The sequence below is a fragment of the Uranotaenia lowii genome, chromosome 2, assembly GCF_029784155.1.
Source record: "Uranotaenia lowii strain MFRU-FL chromosome 2, ASM2978415v1, whole genome shotgun sequence".
Lineage (NCBI taxonomy): Eukaryota > Metazoa > Arthropoda > Insecta > Diptera > Culicidae > Uranotaenia > Uranotaenia lowii.
The window spans coordinates 262,437,645-262,457,322 of NC_073692.1; the positions used below are offsets into that span (position 1 = coordinate 262,437,645).

A 19,678-nucleotide genomic window follows, 5' to 3' on the forward strand; every position below is an offset into this window, starting at 1 on the left:
AGGAGCATCTGGAGGATTCGGTTGATGCCGGTCCTTCAGATGCAAATCGTTCTCGGATGGATGACAATGTTGCATCATCCCCTGTTGAGAGGAGAGTCAACCGGCTCCGACAATATACAGAGGGCTCATCTTCCTCTGGGCCATGGGTGGTTTTCATCCGGCCCAAAGCGAACGGTAAACATCTAAATGTGGTTCAGATCACCAAAGATCTGGCGAGGTGGCCCTCTGTAACCAGTGTTACGAAATTGCGTCCGAACAAGCTGCGCGTTGTGGTGGCTAACTGGAAAGCCGCAAATGAGATTGTGGCCAGCAAGTTCATAAACCTAGAATATCACGTCTACATCCCGTCTCGAAACGTAGAGATCGAGGGCGTGATCACTGAAATGAGCCTACAGGCGGAGTACGTTAAATCCAACGGCGTTGGTAAGTTTAGGAGCCTTGATTCGACTTCGGTCGATATCTTGGATTGTCGCCAACTCCAAACTGCCACCGTCGTGAATGGAGTTAAAAAGTACTCCCCTTCGGCCTCATTCCGTGTGACCTTTGCGGGTACCGCCCTCCCTCACTACGTTTTGATTGACGGAGTTTTAAGATTACCTGTGCGACTCTTTGTGCCTCGCCCAATGGATTGTAAAAATTGCATTAAGTTGGGGCACACTGCGTCGCACTGCTGCAACAAGCCGCGGTGCCCCAAATGCGGGGAGAATCATGGGGATGGAGCGTGCTCAGCAATAGAACAGAAATGTGTCTATTGCGGGGGCTCACCCCATGAAATCTCTTCGTGTGAGGCATTTAAGAGTCGCTGGGATAATCAAAAGCGCTCTTTAAAGGAACGGTCAAGGCGGTCTTATGCCGCCATTTTAAAGGGCGCGGCGCCTCCGATCCAAACTCATTCGAGTAATATTTTTGCTGTATTGCCAGTTGACAATGTAGACACGGACACAGCCGACGAAGAACTTCCAGTTGTGTTTACTGCTAATTCCCGGAAACGTCCAAAACCAGCTTCTAAGAACACCAGAATCCCCAAAAAAATAGTCACGTTGAACCCTCCAGTCGTCGAAAGACAAAAAGCGCCAACTGTACAGAAAGAAAAACCATCTCCTCCTGGATTCCGAATGTGTTTTACACCTCAAAATAAACCCGAAGTAGCGGGAACATCTAATACCTTCAATCCCAACGTAGTTTCACCTGAATCAACTTCCCAAACGGGACTTTTTAAGTTGTCGGATATCTTGGATGGAGTTTTCAAGTTCTTCAACGTATCAGAATCAATCAGAAGCATTGTACTCTCAATGCTTCCTATTGTGAAGACATTTTTAAAGCAATTGATGCAAACTTGGCCCCTCATTTCAGTGTTTATCTCTCTCGATGGCTAATTTACGCCGAGAGGTCGGAGATATCACTGTGTTACAGTGGAATTGTCGTAGTATTATCCCTAAACTGGATCCGTTCAAATTTCTTCTTCATGAAACTAGTTGCGATATTTTTGCCCTTTCTGAAACATGGCTTTCTTCCGAATCAAACATCTCCTTCCACGATTTTAACATTATCCGTCTGGATCGCAACGATTCTTATGGAGGGGTGCTTTTGGGGATCAATAAGCGCCACTCCTTTTTTAGAATCCACCTCCCTTTATCAGGAGGAATTGAAGCTGTTGCATGTCATACAACTATAAGAGGTAAGGACTTATGCGTTGTCAGTTTGTACTGGCCTCATAGAGTTGCAGTGGATCGAAGTCACCTAGAGGACCTGTGCTCAGTACTTCCTGAGCCAAGGTTGATCCTGGGTGACTTCAATTCACATGGAACTGTCTGGGGAGAACAAATTGACGATAGTCGTTCTACTCTTATTTATGACATTTGTGACATTTTCAATTTAACAATTTTGAACACGGGTGAAAAAACACGAGTACCTAAACCTCCTGCAAGACCAAGTGCAATTGACCTCTCACTCTGCTCAAATTCACTATCATTGGATTGCCAGTGGAAGGTAATCTCTGATCCCAATGGTAGTGACCACTTACCAATCAAAATTACAATCACCAATGGGGCCAGCACTTCGAATCAAACAAATATGGCATATGACCTTACAAGACACATCGACTGGAAAAAATATGCGGACACGATTACAACAGCCATCAATTCTATGAATGTTCTTCCTCCTTTGGAAGAGTATAACTTCCTAGCTTGTTTGATACATGAAAGCGCAGTCTGTGCTCAAACGAAACCCATCCCAAATTCATCTGTACGTCGAAGACCTCCTAACCCATGGTGGGACAACCAGTGCTCCAAGCTTTATAAGGACAAATCAAAAGCATTCAAAGATTTTAGAAAACATGGAACCCTCGATCTTTTCCAAGCATATCTGTCCCTTGAAAATCAATTCAAAAAATTGATTAAAGGGAAAAAACTAGCACATTGGCGTACATTCGTAGAAGGGTTATCACGAGAAACGTCCTTGAATACCTTGTGGAAAGTAGCACGAAACATGCGTAATCGATCTTCAACAAATGAAAGCGAGGAACATTCACATAGATGGATATTCAACTTTGCACGAAAAGTCTGTCCCGATTCCACACCGAACCGAAAAGTTGTTCGGAATGTGTCCCTAGACAGATGCGATCTGGATTCCAGCTTTTCGATGGTCGAATTCTCACTTGCCCTCCTCTCTTGCAACAATTCAGCTCCGGGAATTGATAAAATCAAGTTTAACTTGTTGAAAAACCTTCCGGATGCCGCAAAATTTCGCTTGTTAAATTTATTTAATCAATTTTTGGAGCACAACATTGTCCCCCAAGAGTGGAGACAAGTGAGAGTCATTGCTATCCAAAAGCCCGGAAAACCAGCGTCTGACCCCAACTCGTACCGTCCAATAGCGATGTTGTCTTGTATTCGGAAATTGATGGAGAAAATGATTTTGTTCCGATTGGATAAATGGATGGAAACAAATGGTCTCCTTTCAGATACTCAATTTGGGTTTCGAAGGGGCAAAGGAACAAACGATTGTCTTGCTTTGCTGTCTTCAGAGATACAAATGGCGTACGCAAAACGTGAGCAAATGGCTTCAGTGTTTCTAGACATAAAGGGAGCTTTTGATGCAGTCTCAATAGAGGTTTTGTCAGACAAGTTGCACTCCCGGGGTCTGCCTCCTCTATTGAACAACATCTTATACAGCTTGCTTTGTGAGAAACATCTGAACTTTGCTCACGGAGATATTGCAGTTAGAAGAATCTCCTACATGGGCCTTCCACAGGGTTCATGTTTGAGTCCACTTTTGTACAACTTTTATGTAAGTGACATCGACAGTTGTCTCTCTGAAGGCTGCACTCTAAGACAACTTGCAGATGACGGCGTGGTGTCTGTCACAGGATCTTCCGAGTCTCATCTGCACAGACCTTTACAAGATACTTTAGACAGATTGTCTTCCTGGGCTTTGGGGCTTGGGATTGAGTTTTCCCCTCAGAAAACGGAGATGGTTGTTTTCTCTAAGAAACATAGACCTGCTCAACCTAAGCTTCAACTCCTAGGTAGGACGATCACTCAATCGAGGTGTTTTAAGTATCTTGGGGTTTGGTTTGATTCCAAATGTACCTGGAGAGCCCATATTGAGTATCTGAAAGGAAAATGCCAACAAAGAATCAATTTTCTCCGATCAATCACTGGCACCTGGTGGGGAGCCCATCCAGAAGATCTTTTAAAATTGTATCGAACAACAATTCTTTCAGTGATGGAATATGGTAGCTTTTGTTTCCAGTCGGCTGCCAAAACTCACCTCATCAAACTCGAGCGTATCCAATACCGTTGTCTTCGCATCGCTTTGGGCTGTATGTCCACAACGCACAACATGAGTCTTGAAGTTTTGGCAGGAATACTTCCTTTGAAAGATCGATACAATCTACTATCACTTCGGTTCCTCATCAGGTGTGAGGTCATGAACCCATTGGTGATTGTGAATTTTGAAAGGTTACTTGAGCAAAATCTTCGAACTAGATTTATGTCTATATACTATGTCCTCATGTCAATGCAGGTAAACCCTTCTTCGTATTCTCCAACTCGTGTTTGTAGCCCAGACTACGACAATTCTTCTGTCCAGTTTGATTTGTCTATGCAGCAGGAAATTCGTGGAATCCCGGTCTCGCATCGCCCTCTTCTGATTCCAAGAATTTTCGAAGCTAAATATAGACACGTCGATACTGATAAAATGTACTTTACCGATGGATCACTTATAGAGGAATCAACAGGATTTGGAGTGTTCAACGAAATATATAGCGCCTCTCACAGTCTTCAGTCACCATGCTCTGTATATGTAGCGGAGTTAGCAGCTATTCACTGGGCTTTGGACAGTATCGCATCACGGCCAGATGGACACTTCTATATTGTAACGGATAGTCTGAGCTCTGTTGAAGCAATCCATTCTATAAAACCGGGAAAGCACTCGCCGTACTTCCTCGAGAAGATACGAAATAATTTGAGTGCTTTATCAAAACGTCGCTTTACCATCACCTTTGTTTGGGTTCCCTCTCATTGCTCGATAGTGGGCAATGAGAAGGCAGACTCTCTGGCAAAGGTGGGAGCGATGGAAGGCGACACGTATCAACGTGAAATCGTCTTCAGCGAATTTTACTATTTGGTGCGAAGAAACTCTCTTGTCAACTGGCAGCGCAAATGGGACGAGGATGACAAGGGTCGGTGGTTCCACTCGATTATCCCAAAGGTAAGCCTTAAACCATGGTTCAATAGATTGAACTTGAGTCGGGATTTTATTCGTATATTTTCCCGTCTCATGTCCAATCATTGTTCCTTAGACGCGGTACTCTATCGTTTTGATATTGCTGGCAGCAATCTATGTGGTTGCGGTCAAGGTTACCATGACATCGAGCATATTGTTTGGTCGTGCGAGGTCCATCTTGTCGCTAGAACGAATTTAATAGACTCCCTAAGGGCCCGAGGAAAACCACCCTATGTTCCAGTGAGAGATGTGCTGGCTGTGATAGATTTGGACTACATGTTCGAAATATATCTTTTCCTAAAAGCTATTGATCTTCGTCTATAATTCTTTTTATTTTCACATTTCCCTATCTATCTTCTATCTTTTCTTAAAAAAGTGAACTAGATATAAGCACACAATTGTTATCAAACAAAATGAGTTTGGCTCCTTAAAGCCTAAAGGTATGAGCCGTTTCAAATAAAGAATTTACAAAAAAAAAAAAAAAAAAAACATGAAAAACCAGTTTTTCGTGGATAACTTTGGTTTCCTTCGGCCCATTTCTTTTGAAAACTGGTTTTCTTAAAGCCAAAATTATGACAAATATTTTATCTTAAGACTGCAAATCGATTTGAGTTAAAATAAAAAAGTTATTAGGCTTCAAAAATGGGCCATCTTTTTTAAGGGTGGTATTAATTGATTTATGTTGAGATTTGTCCAATCGAAGCAATCGATGGGACAAATAACAACATACACATAATAAATAAACAATCAAACATGTAACCATAGGGATGGTTTTCCTATAAATAGGATGTTAGGATAGTCAAATAAAGTATTCCAAGTTCTACCACCAACCAGAACAAGTCTCTCCTTTCCACTGCCCAGGTGCTGCACAACAGGTTATGGGCCCAGCACTAGTGGAAAGGAGGAGTGGAATCAGCAGTAGTGGCAGTTTATCCAGAAAGGACAACGAGCCAGCGCCGGGAATCCAGAGGAACGTCGTCGAGCCAGAACCGTGTGAGGTTGTCGGACCAGGAGCCTGGTAGGTCATCGGACCGGGAAGCCAGCTGGAGGTCGGCAAGCCAGGAGACACGAGAGGGAGGTCGTCGGGCAGGAGCTTTGGAGGGTCGTTGGTCCGAAGCCATTGAGAGCGAACTGGAAGCACAGGCGGTTCGTCGTGCCGGGAGCCATGGAAGGTTGGCGGGCCGGTGCCGTGGAAGGTGGTCAAGTTGTAGGCCAGGTGGTGGTCGTCGGACCAGGAACCTCTGGTGGACTTACGAGCCGGGAACTACGGAAGGTCGTCAAACAGGTGGCATGGAAGGGCGTCGGACTGGAACGCCAAGTGGAGGAGGTCGTCGGGCTGGAGCCACTGGGAGGCGTTAGGCCTCACGAGGAGCATCGAGGCGGAGAGCTTCGATTCGCTGCGAAGGGCGTCGAGCCGTGTGAAACGGTATCGGTAGCAAGAAGGGTGTCGGGCCAGACGGAAGTTTGTCTTCGAGTGATCCGCAGGAAGGTTGTCGTCGAGTGAACCAAAGGCCGAAGGATGGTCGTTGAACGAAACCTATGCCTGGAATCCGATGGAAGGTAGGCGGGCCGGTATCATAGGTCGTCAAGTCGGTGCCATGGAAGGTCGTCGGACCGGAATGCCAAGTGAAGGTCGTCGGGCTGGAACCACTGGGAGGCGCAGGCCTCAGGAAAGGCGTAGAGGCGAAGGTCGTCGAACTGGTGCCATAGAAGGTCATCGAGTTGCAAAAGGAGCGTGTTCCGGTGCGTGCGTTGAAGAGGAGTAGCCCTATCTTCAAGAGGAGCTGCCGGAGGCAGTAAGCAGACTGCGAGTGTGTATGTTGAGGAGGAGTGTTGAGATTTGTCCAATCGAAGCAATCGATGGGACAAATAACAACATACACATAATAAATAAACAATCAAACATGTAACCATAGGGATGGTTTTCCTATAAATAGGATGTTAGGATAGTCAAATAAAGTATTCCAGTTTCTACCCTCAAGTAGTAAAGTCTCTCCTTTCCACTGCCCAAGTGCTGCAACAACCATTTATATTATTTAAATAGTTTTACTTAATAGCTATGTTTCTATTAACAGCTACAGTTTTTGGAGGGGTTCGACTATCGTTTTTATTGTTTGAGGTACAGGGTGGGGCAGAGTGGACTCCCTAGTTTCAATCAGTCGCTAAAGAGCTCGCGCGCGCGGAAAGACGCCATTTTTAGTAGTCACCATGCCGTGGACTGGAAAGGAAAGTGATCGAAACGTTCTTTAAAAATAAGGATAGTGTGGTGGCGACTCACGCACTCCGCGTGCATTTTGTATACGGTTTGGATTGGATCGTCATGAAGTGTTCCTGATGCTTAAACCATAAGGAAAGGGATTACAAGTGTACGGGCGACAGGATGTGCACTGCCTAGAAAACCAGTCGGACAACCAAAGAGTGTGAGGACATCAAAGAACATAATGGCGATGAGAGCGTCTATTGAACAATCTAACGCCAGATATGCTGCGAAGACTTTTTCAAAACTTCATTGAACGGCTGAATATGTGCATCGCTTGTCAAGGTCGTCATTTGAACGATATCATTTTTAAGACTTAATAAAAAATAAATGGCATTGTATGTAGATTTCAGAAGTACAAAGCTTTTGTAATTATCTTGTATGGTTTTTATACAGTTAACCGATCAAATCAGGGAGTCCACTCTGCCCCAAATTTTGGACGGTTCGAGCAATAAAGAAAGGTACTCAACCAAGAAAACACCAATTGGCTGAAAATTTCCTGGAAAATCAAAGGGAAAATCTACCGTTCCCTCTTACTCCATTAAGCGGGGTAAGTGAAGACATCAGCTAAGCAGTCCATAACAATGTACGTGATAACTTTTCTCGCATTGTGTCTATAGACGGAAAACGTGGTGGAAAATACTAAATCGTGGTTGAAAATACTAAATCGCGGACATAGTAAAATGGTAAAACTATCATGACCCTGTATTTGAAAAACCCATGCAATTTTTTTCCGTGTAAGCTCATCTCTTCGGCGTTTGTAAACAACATTATTTTATCAAAATTGATCCACTGCTGATTTTTTTAAGTTGAACTATACGAAAAACCGTCCAGGCGTACCCCAGTGTACCTTATTGCATCTTGGAACTTTGGATCCCCTGAATGTTACAAACCGCCAAACTTCCATAAGTGTCAAATTCGTTCGTCACTCAAAAAAATCTCGGAGCGTGGAAGTAAAGCGAGAGAGCTCCAGATATACAACGCGTAGCAAAACCGAGCGATATCTAGCGTAAGTGTACCTCTCATAAGAACAATTCGAACGTTCAACCGAGTTTCATCAGAATTTGATTTTCATGTCTCACGAAACACACTCAAATGTAAATTTCGCAGATCACTTTCATAATTATAGATTTAAGAGAGCCGCTACCCGTTTATGGGTCCCTAGAACGTGTTAAAGTTTAAGAGGAAAAGTTTCGGACTTTGAGTTCGTACTGGAAAAAATACTAAAAAGAAAATATGCTTACCAAATTCCTTTACCTCAAGTAGTAAAGTCTCTCCTTTCCACTGCCCAAGTGCTTTCACCAACAGATATTCTCGTACTCCAGCCTTCCAGTCACCGGAGAACTGATTCATTTTGTAATAAATTTCTTTGGAATCTCATTCAAAAACACTTCTTCCAGCAATTTCAATCTATCTTCGTGTTTTCACTTCAAGGTAACCGTTGACATTTTCAATTATTTACCCACTTTTTCGCAATAAACATCTACAAGTCACTTTTTAAGGATATTTCTTTTTCTTATTCTACACACACTGAAACAGGAGACTGCTGATTTCGAAACAAGTTGAGTTTTATGTTTAATATCCTATAACACACCATGCCATAATATTGTGACTAATTTTAACATCACATAGAACATGTTATAATATAATCATGACTTTGTCCGAACCTACTACAGAATATTCAACAATACCAACAGAAGGAAATATCCTTTAGGAAGTCCCCAAATATTTCACATAGCTTAGAGCTAAATACACATACCTTTGACCCCCACGATGCTTTTCCCAAAAAATCCCAATAGTTCTCCACACCTTAATTATCCAGCAGCTCAATACGGAATTTGATTCTGGTAGTACTGAATCATATCGTATGTCCTGGTACGGAAATTCTGATAGGAGTTCCTTATAACACCAAGCATGTGAGCTGCAGCTTCCTTGCTGTTTTTGTTTGGCACAAAACGCTGTTTTAGCAGCGTTATTGTTTGTCCGCGGAAACACGGCAATCCCGTGTCTAACATGAGCGAAACCAGCGTCACAATAGCATCCTGATAAGGACGGATTGCCAAGAACGATTGGACACACAGATCGCAAAACCACTTGAAAGGTGCCGCCTCCATTTTGCCACCCATAACCATAACCATTTCGTCCGTCAACTTCAAATCTGGTTCAAAGCCAATGTTTCCTCCGGGAGATGATTCGAACATGAATCCGAAATCTAAAACAAAAATCGAGAGCTATTTATCTGGTTGGAAATTGGAGGGTATACTTTGCTTACCGATATGAATGATGTGTCCATCCTTGTCGATCATTATGTTACCATTATGACGATCTTTGATTTGTAAAAGATAGCCAATTACGGAATAAGCGGCCATAGATTTGACAAAGTTGCTTCTGGCTGCCTGGAATTCCTTGGAGGTTTCATCACCATACTGGTGCAAAAAATACTCATACAATCCCGAATCTGTTTGACGACCTAATTGATCGCGTGATTTCGCATTCGGAACGCATTCAATAACACCACACTGAAAAAATGAAAAAAAAAGTTTATAAGTACTTGAGAGCGCAGCTGTTGATGATGGTCTTACCCCTGGAGCAGTTGCAACGACTCGATACGGGAATAGGAACAGCTCAAGTCCAACTTGAGCGAAAATGTTCTTAAATATGGAAATAACTTGCAAAGCCAACATATCTTGACGCACATCATCACCAACTTTAAAGATAGCGGCCTGCCACGTTTCCGGTCCCATCGAGCTGGTCGCTTTGTTCTGTCCATCTAACTGATTATTGGGGTTGTTTGAAACTTCCATCGCCATTGTTTCCAGCTCATTGATACCGCAACGATGCACTCGGAACCTCGCCAAATAGGGAGCCTTTGCAGCGCTTTGCATGGGCGTGCCACTGTTATAGTCAATGTCCAGAACCATCGCCTCCGGGTTCGATGGCAGATAACATCCTGCTTGGACTTTGATCCGGCTGAGCGCATCCAGGCACGCCTTCTTACGAGCCTGTCCTTTCGGGAATGATCGAATCTCCCCACTAACAGCTGTTGGAAACATTAGTTTTAAATCACATTAAAAGAAAATACCTATGGCAATTTTTTTACATACCAGTAATTTTGCCGAAAAAGTCAAACTCTCGCTCGTAGAACCGTTTTGCCGGACCAGACAAAGATGAAATTATATTGTTCGAAAGACCTTCCAAACCTTCATAAAGTACCGCTGTGGAGAAAAAAATGATCAATAACCAGTTATGAAGATGTTATTAATTTTCAAGACTTACGATCTCTATGATGCATTTCTTCGTCAATGTACATATTAGTTTGCATGTTCCAGATCAACTGATGTGCCACAATTTGCGATCGCTTGGAAATGTGTTTGATAAACTCTACCACGTATCCCATCTGAAATTAGTTAAAAGAAATTGTTAGTTAACATTCAATTTTGAGAAACCGTCGGCTTATTTTACCGTATCATGTCGAAGGGCCTGAACCAGTTGTGGAATGTACGGAAGGACGGCTTCGGCCGGATAAGAATTTAGGGTTTTAACGGCATACTGGGCACTCAAAGGATGCGTGGGATATTGACGAGAGAAGTATGACAGTGCTTGAATGGGATTAACTCTAGCCCACGTGAGCATGTAGACCAATTCTGGAGCTTCATGAAGAAGTGTTTTGGTGGTAACAAGATATTTCAGAGCTTCAGGAATGTGAATAGCAGCGAGAGGGTCAGAACAGACAAGGCGAGTCACCTCATCCTCGATGGTTTCAGCGTTACGAATTCGTTGTGGTAAATAAATTGCCAAAGCCGGATTGTAGGACCAAGCCAGACGAGTGTAGTCTCGCCAAACATTGAGCTTAACTGGTCGAGCACGCCACTCCGTAACGGATTCTTCCCCAACTATTTGTAATTCTGGAGATGCCAAGGGATTCGCCCAGATAAGCATGAATTCTATTTCGACGGCCAACAGTTCAAGGATAAGATTTCGCTTCTTCATGTAGTCTTTGTCATAGGCATCTTTTTGATATGGTGGACGTTTGATACGATTAGATCGTTTCGATAGGGTTGACGTGGAGTGTGGAATGGTGTTATACCATCCGGCATTTCCGCTGCTAGTCGATCGCGCCACTTCGCTTCCTGCTAGAGATGCTGTGTCTAGAGAAGTTTTATTCACTGATAGATTTTGGGATGCTGGATTCAAATCATAATCGCTGACCTCAGAAGCAACCAAGTGTTTTTTCTCACTTCTCATCGTTTGCCAAAACTTTAGTAAAATGTTAATATCTTCCAATAATGCCTCCCTGGATTGACTGGGACAAAGTTGAGGTCCGCAGAAATAATCCAGTGCGTTTGCGTATATCCGCTCTCTGAGGATGTTCCTTGCCAAAGATTTTGGAACAGTGTTTCCTTGCAACAGTGAGAGCCCGCATTGTAAAAGTTTGAATCGGCAACCTACAGTGGATATGTGTCTGGTTTGCTTGAAATCCCGACTAAATGGTAAACAACGGTGCAGCAACATGCAGAACATTTCAACTTTATCCCTGTTACAGTATTTGGCTGTGTCCACCATCTCCGAAAGCAGTTGAAGCCAAATTAAATGAGGTGCAACAACAACTGGCTTTGGGACAAGTTTACATCCTTCGTAAGCAGCTAATGGACTGCAAATATCAGATTCCTCCGTGAAAAGACCAATACGCTTGTCAAATGTTGTCTGCCAAGCGGTTACCATCTCTTGAATAAAACACAGCTCTAAATCTTGTCGTGCGGTTAGAATCCAAAGCCAACATTCAACAGCCGTTTCCATTACAGATTCCGTAAACAACTGTACTTGAGAAGAAGATATTGCATGCAGAAGCTTTCTATCGGCGCTAGAACAGAGAATCAAATAAGCAGTAGCTCTCCAAAGTGCCCCTCTATGTTTGGCATCACTCTTTTCAGAGCAAGCATCCCATATATCTTTAACCAAACGATCTGCAAGACCCTGTTTTTCTTCGTCTTCCAACACCGACAATAATCCTGAAATTTCTCCTGCGTATTTGCTACGCAGACAAAGAACTGAAACGAACTTTGATGTATCACTGTTGACACAGTGGGGTCGTTTCGAAGTCGATTGAAGACTGGCATTCGTCACCCATGTATGCAAAATAGAATCAACAGCCAGCGCTAAACCGCTATGATTAGACAGCGTTGTGGTTGGTACCTGATTTGGGTACTCTTGCAGATGGCTCCGCGTAAACTTTGGAGCCCACTTCATAGCTTCATTTACGATTCCTTGACATCGATCAGCAAAATCTTTTACCCGACTTTCACGGGCTGGCAGACTATCCATCAGTTGGAGATTATAAGGTGTGGAAGCCACTCTTAGGGTTGGGGTTTCTTCATTAGGATCCAATGTCAATGAAAAGGCCAGTAACTGCAAAACATCCAGCATGCACCACAATACCTTTCTATTCCAGAGCAAATGTGGAAATTTGTCTACCAACTGGGATAAAAATTGATCCGCAACCATCTGAATTTGCTTATGGATATGGTTGAAGTAAACCAAAAGTAACATTGCCTGGGATTCCAAAACCTTTTCTCGAACCAAATCTTGAGCCAATAACACACAGCGAAACTTTTCAAACACCTGATCTCCGATACATCGAACACATTGCCACATGCCATATTTGTCCTTCAACAGCGCATTGTCGCATAGATAGCTCAAAATTGGTTCCAAGCTCGGTTCCGATGCATTCTCTACTCGTAAAATTTCCAACCAATAAACGCTCAACAAGTACGTACATTGAGCGAACGACAGCTTATTGATGCAAGCCGTTATATCTGCTGGAGGATGATCTAGCAAAACCAAAATTTGGCTTCTCAGTTCGTTTAAACTTACACTATCCGATCGGATAGCCGACGAATAGTTTAACTCCCGTATCTCAGAACGATGCGCTGTTTGTGTAATCAACAGCGGAGACTTGGCGGCGATCTGCTGCACACCTTGGTACCAATCAGACGGCCAAAGGCGTGAATTTGTGAATCCCATCACCACACAGTACAGCCAGAAGTCTTTGAACAGTTTGTGAAGTCGTTGCTTCGGGTTTTTGATAGGTGGCAAACGCCGAACTAATACCTGTAAAGCAGAAATTTGAAGTTCATCTCATGCAATGTGATCTACCGCCAAAATAAAATAAACTTACCGCAATAACCGGAATTAACATGCCCAGATTGCCGGCACTGGAGCTGGCCTTCTGAGCTCCCGAAGTGCTGTCGTAGGATCGTTCTCCCTCCAGACCGATTTGCACAAACAGCTCCAGCAGTTTGCCGAGCAGGTCCAGCATTTCCAGCTCCCCCTGGATGTTGGCAGCAATGTTGGCCAGCGCATTGACAACCGCATCCGACACGTGGTGGTAGGATTTTCTGTAAACACTAGGGCATGTGAACCAACCAAAGAGCATAGGGAGCAGTAAAGTAGGAACGTTGATTTTTGGAAGTGTTACCGAGGTGTGTGGGTGTTGTTTGTGAGAGTGTTCATTTTCATTTGGTTGGACGAAACGGAAAAGGATAAAAATAGAAGATCACTTTATTGGTTGCTCATCTGAATAAAAATATTCAAAACGTTAGTGTATTGAAAAACAAACTGTACAATGGAAGCAGCAGGTTATAAATACTTATTGAATGATACATGTAAATTAATGTGTTTCCGAACAAAAAAACACATTTATGTTAGTAGATTAGAGATGACCTTCTGTTTCAAGTTGATATTAAAGCAAGCAAATCTAATGTTACTGTGTTTGAAATAGACGTCATGACGTGCACGTAAATATGTACTATACACCCACAAAAATTTAGATTATTTTTCAACATTCAACGAGACAAAGAATTTATGAAGCAAAAGCCATTTGATTGAAAAACTGATGAAATTGCGAAAACAAAACAAATTCACGTATTTGACTACTGTCAGAATGTATAACTTTGTTCTCATCTGATATCAAGTTGGTTTAACAAAAAAAGCAAAAATGATTAGATTTTAAAACATATCAGCAAAGATTCGAATCAGAACCAAAAACAAAGAAAATGTTTCAGTGAACGCAAAAAAGCTATTGTGATGATTGTGTTTTTTTACGTAGGTAACTGTTATTTAAAAAAAACGTAAGTAGGCACTTTTTTGTTTCATTACGTCCTTTTTTAGGCCACTTTTTTCATATAGGTACCTGCACGTTTCGCTGACGACGTTTTTGATAAAATATTATTAGCATATGGAAGAACGTGTTTCCACGCATTTTCTCATTTTTGGTAATTTAGATAACAAATAACTTCACATGAATGAAGTTTCTGAAATTCGTTTCAATAAACTTCAATAAACTTCGAAATTCGTTACTACAATTCTTTTTTAAGACAGTGGTTTCACTGGACCTGACATGAACATATTGCATTGAATAATAAATGACTAATTATCCTGTTGTAAATTTGTATCGAATTATTTTTTATATGATTGATGAACCCAAAAATACCACAAAACAAACACTCGTTAGAATACTAGTTAACGACTGTATCTATCCCGTTATTTATACGAACTGAAAGTTGGAGGTGATCTGGAGATCTGAAAACACATCCACCGTAGAAGTAGAGGATTATGCCGAAGAAGACAGAGGACAGAATCCATAACCGCACAGTATAGGAAAGCACCGAAAACTTCACTTTCACTGTGAAATGAAACCTACCTTTGCTCTGGATTGGTAGAATACGCCAGCGAGGCGGCTTGGACGGTAACACGAGAAAACATTTTCATAATTTCCTCAAACACTTGCGCTTCGCATTTGGAAATGATCATACAGCCCAGCTGATCCACGATAAGAACGTTCTGCTCCGAAGGAACCTTACAAAAACGTTGAATGAAGAACTGCAGAATGTTGTTGGTAGTTTTCGGCGTATCCTTTAGAGCCACAGCCACGTGACCAAGCATGACGATGATGTTCAGCGAAACCAAGCTGGATTCACTTTCTTGTTTTTCTGCCGTGAACAAGCGATTCGATACGTTTGCAACTAAAGCTGGAACGCAGTAGGGATCAAGCGCATGTGCGGCTTTCAAGGCGATTGCTAGGTTCTCAATAGCTGCATCTCGCAGAGCTTCGAAAGCTTCATGGGCTGATTTGGTAAGACCCTTGCGCATATTTGGTTGCTGATCGAGTGCTTTGAAATCCGATCCTTGAACTGTTAGATAAGATATCTGCTTTATTGAGTGGGAACTAAAAAAGCACTTTATAACATACCGACAATCCTGAATGGAGCATTCTCTTTGTCCTTCTTGCTCTGCGCCTGTGATTGAGCGTGGAGTTTGGTCAATATTGGACTTGGATCGACCAGGAAATCACGCAGATACGAGATGGATGTACCGGCAATATTTGGGAACTTTTGCGCCAACTTTCCTAAGCCCTGGAATTTTGATGACATTCATATGGTTAATAATTATTGAATTATCAATACATAATTGATATGAATAATTCATTATTCAATCATTTTCAAATTCACCTCCAAGCAGACCATCAGTAGCGGCATGTGATCCATGACAATCTTGTGTCCTAGCACTGAGTTTAGTTTTTGATACAAACGGCTGCACAGTTTGTCGGCCTCTGAAAGTAACAGAAACCGATTAGATTTTGAATCGAGAAAAAATTATTCAAGAATAAAAATCAGTCAAACCAAATCATCAATGGCATAATAAAGCAATCAACAGCCAAATAGCAAGGGACAAACAATCACTCGTATTGTTTTACTCTGCACAATTCGTTCGAGAGGAAGCCGTCATTTTTTTTATTCGAACAACTGCTACAACTCTTATGGAAGAAATTTGTTTAACTCAAAACATACAAAGTAGAAAAGTCAAAAGCAAAGAAATCATCACATTTAATTTAAAAAAAAAAAATAAGAAAAACAACCAAGGAAGTCCAATTCCTCGCCCGGATAGTGAAGTAAACTAAAAATGCTATCGTCTAGGTCCAGCACGCAGGACAAGCTCTGTTGGAGAGCAGCCAACGTGTAGTCGTCGTCCACTGAAATGGGAATCGAAATAATGTTGTAGATATGAAAAAGATGAGAGTTTGAATAATAAACATGTGATCTGATGACTATCAATACTCCAACATTATTTTCCGTAAACTGAAACATAACGATAAGACAGTTGGTTTTGGTATAAGATAAAAGATATTTTCCCCTAAAGCTCCAATCATACAGATTTCCTAGAGGTGAATGAACTTTTAAGTTTGAAGTCTCTCTAATCAAACAATCAATCAATCATACAGCATAAATCGTTTCAGAAAATAAAGGAATCAAATTGAAACTAAGAAAAGTAATATTTTAAATAACTGAAATGATAGGAATATATTTTAAATGTATGATGATTTGTACAACAATCGAGTACAAACCCAGTCATATTCTTACAATTTTACAGCTTCTTTAAGTTATACAAATACAATGATAAATATAAAAAACAAGAAAAATCATACTAACCGGTTTCGTCGCCGATAGCCCACACCAAAAGATCCACACAAGCCGCATTTGCCATCACGTTGATCTTATACTTGTTGACCACAACGTTGCTCGGATCACTCACACGATCCACATTACTATCATGTTGCTTGTTTTGAAGCTCAGTCTGTCCAATCAAGAATAATCGCTTGACGAATTCCTGAACATCCTTGGTGAATGGTGTCGGCAAATCTGAAAAAAGAAAATAGTACTTAATTTAAATTTTCTTAGAAAAAAACGGTGTCGTTATTTTTCCAAACCTGTTTGATTCTGGAGAATTTCTCTGAGCAGGGTTACCATCACCAGATTAATGGTTTCGGAAAAGCTCTTGTAACCGTAGGGTTTAATCTGATGCAACGAGTAGATATCTCCTGCCTGTTCGTCTAAATGTTCCAGCGTTTCTTTGGTGAGTAATTTTTTAGCCAAGGCAAATATCGTTTGCAGATGGTTGATGGGAAACTGTAAGCGATTTTTCTTCTCCGGCGACTCACAGAAACGCATATTCGGAAATTGGTTGAAACTTGAACCATATTTTGCGAAAAAATATGTGGTCGGATCGTAAGGGATGGAATAGAACGAGTTTAACTTTTTAGTTTGCGTCTTGGGTGATTTTTCTTCGGTAGCTTCAGCTGTCAGACTTCCGGACATGGAACGCGGAATGATGGAACGAAACTGACTGATGGCGGCTTGGGATTTGGACTCAATTCCAAGCGATGGTTCCTGGTTTTTAGGAACGGGCAACTCTTCCCGAGGGAACAATCTGCACAACAAAGGTTGATCGTTCAGCGCATATCGACCCATGGATCTTCCTATACCCAACAGGAGCGGAACCGTGGCTTTGCAAAGTATTATCGGCTGAAGATTTTGATTCTCGCGACTTCCTTTTATCATGTTAGTGAGCGAGGTAAGAACCTCGACTTGGGTATGGATGATTTCATCGCGACTTTCCGGACATCCGACTGCGATATCTGAGAGCAAACTGTTCAAACAGAAGCTGAATTTTTCAGCAGTAGGTATTTCTGAAAACATAAAAGAAGCAGCAATAAATAAACAAATTAAAATACGAGAAATATTAGGCAATAAAAATAAAATTAACGGAAATTGTACAACTGATTTTTACTAACAATTTACCTACTGTAAGAGAGACGAATTAAGTTTAGGTATATAGTTTCAAGGTTGTTTTAACCTAGTGGCTATGTTAACGCAAATTCACAGTCAGTCAGATTTAAAAGTCATCCAGTTAATAAAAAAAAGAAGTTACACCAATTAAATTCTCAATTGGTTGAAATATGTTTTTTGCCACAAGGCTGTAAAAATCTATCCTTGGCCTTGTACAACAGTTACATATGTAACTTAGAGGCTACCCTAATTTCGAATAATGAACTAAACTAATTTGCATCTAAAACTATCGCAAGGCTTGAATGATTTTTTCAATAACTTTTTCTCCAAAACTGTCCGTGTCCAAGACACGACAAAATCGAGAAATGATATTTTGAATCAAGACTTTTTTCATTTATCATACTCACTATCGATTTTGTTTGGTTTGACGTCATCGATCCAAACAGCTTTGGGCAAGGCCTTGGAAAGTTTCAGCAGGTACGGGATGATTTCCTTCTCGTACTGGTAATCGCTTTCGAGGAAGTACAAACCCAACGCAATGACTGCATCTTGGGCCCTCGAGTCCAACCGAAACACTCCGGATGCGCTTTCTTGCGGACAGTAGCGGAACAGGGTTTGAACCTTGGAGGAAGAAAAAAAATGAAACTTTACGACTTCCAGAAGAAAAATGATTCATTCCCTTCAGCGAAACACGTCGTACCTTTTCCCAGGGTGTTGGTTTGATGCGGGCAAGCACCCGGGCCAAGCAGTGCACCGTATTTTGGAAGGAAAATCGATCATTCCCCCTCATGATCGAATTTTCTTAAAATTTTCACAAAATCGATCCCTCTGCTATTTTTACACTCACACTCTTTATCACACGAAGTGAAATCTAGAACTAAATTTCAATAGAACTTAACTGAATTTTAAATTTATTAAAAAGCATCACGATACAATATTCGAAGCATTTTTAAATTTATACTTGAACCACTATAGATAATACGAGCAAAATTTTTATAATAAACCAAGAAAATGAATGATTTCCTGAGAACATAAAAAATAACTGATTCGGTATGAAACAATTTTAAACAAAAAAGGTTTTCAAATCAAAATTATCTTCAATTTTTTTGAAACTGATTTAATTTTTGCCTCAATCAAACGATCAATAAAAAGTATTTTTTTGAAATATTTTTCAAAATCGTATAAGAAAATTATTTACGGAAATTTTTATTTCATCACTTGTGTCTATTTCATAACTGAAGCTAGTATTATTGTTTTTTTTTATTTTTGGACATCAGAGGTGCCAAGTGTCCTGATTTTTCAAGATTTGTCCTGAGTTTCGAGAGAGCGAGAGACCGCATAGATTTTTTTAACGCTTGAATTATTATACTGATTTTTCAGAAATAATCTTCATAATGTCCTGATTTTCACAAAGGACTGAAGCAACTGTCAAATCACAAACAAACAGACCGTACCGACTTTTTGGAACCAGAACGTCAGTTCCCCTTTGATTTCAATGGCATTTTGGTACCAAAACGTCAGTGCGGTACTGAAATGTCAGTTCGGAAATTTCTTTCTCTTTCAGCCCCTTCGATTTTCAAAACAATATTAAAAATTTTTAGTCTGAAATAATATCTGGATCTATAGTTAAAATGTCGAAAACATCAAACCCAACTATAGTAAAAAAGTTAACTGATGATAATCTTTAGAGATGATTTTTCAATGGTGTTTTTCGATATAAATTGCAGGCCAGCCCAGATTCTGTTCGCTTCAGTTGCATTATTTAAGCCGTCTTTGGTACCTAGGTAATTCACTTTTAATTATGCAATCTAAGCAGAGCTGCATATGTTATTTCCATCAATTTAGTGGTGTCCTGGAAAATCCTGATTTTTTAATCGGCGCGGTGTTCTGATTAAAAAAAAACCCTGGCACCTTTGTTTGCAATCCGCATTCAGGGCTGTGTTTAAAGAAAATGGCAGAGCTGCCAGTAATTCAGCAGATGTTGAACTAACTTCTGTGCAAACATTATAGAAGGGCCGATTGCGAAAAAACTTATTCAAACCATGAAATTTATACCGCATTTGTTTTCTCC

The 19,678-nt window shown here is 41.1% G+C and overlaps 1 protein-coding gene across 3 annotated transcripts; it reads right to left on the bottom strand.

The window, feature by feature from the left end:
- Positions 1-8,532: 8,532 nt before the first annotated feature.
- Positions 8,533-18,471, bottom strand: LOC129745234 (phosphatidylinositol 4-kinase alpha). Of its 3 annotated transcripts, XM_055738176.1 has the most exons (15): positions 18,308-18,471; positions 18,015-18,228; positions 16,749-17,507; positions 16,471-16,680; positions 15,973-16,013; positions 15,493-15,612; positions 15,234-15,396; positions 14,685-15,174; positions 13,161-13,380; positions 10,448-13,093; positions 10,262-10,382; positions 10,090-10,200; positions 9,568-10,025; positions 9,258-9,504; positions 8,533-9,197 (listed from the first exon to the last, which is right to left on the bottom strand). In XM_055738176.1, exons 1-15 carry the CDS (start codon positions 18,395-18,397, stop codon positions 8,812-8,814), a joined length of 6,276 nt encoding a protein of 2,091 aa, XP_055594151.1. In that variant the 5' UTR covers positions 18,398-18,471; the 3' UTR covers positions 8,533-8,811. The 3 variants fall into 3 exon arrangements, with proteins under 3 accessions (XP_055594151.1, XP_055594150.1, XP_055594149.1); XM_055738175.1 differs by lacking the exon at positions 15,973-16,013 and having other exon boundaries at positions 15,493-15,593; XM_055738174.1 differs by lacking the exon at positions 15,973-16,013 and having other exon boundaries at positions 13,161-13,389; positions 15,493-15,593.
- Positions 18,472-19,678: the final 1,207 nt, after the last annotated feature.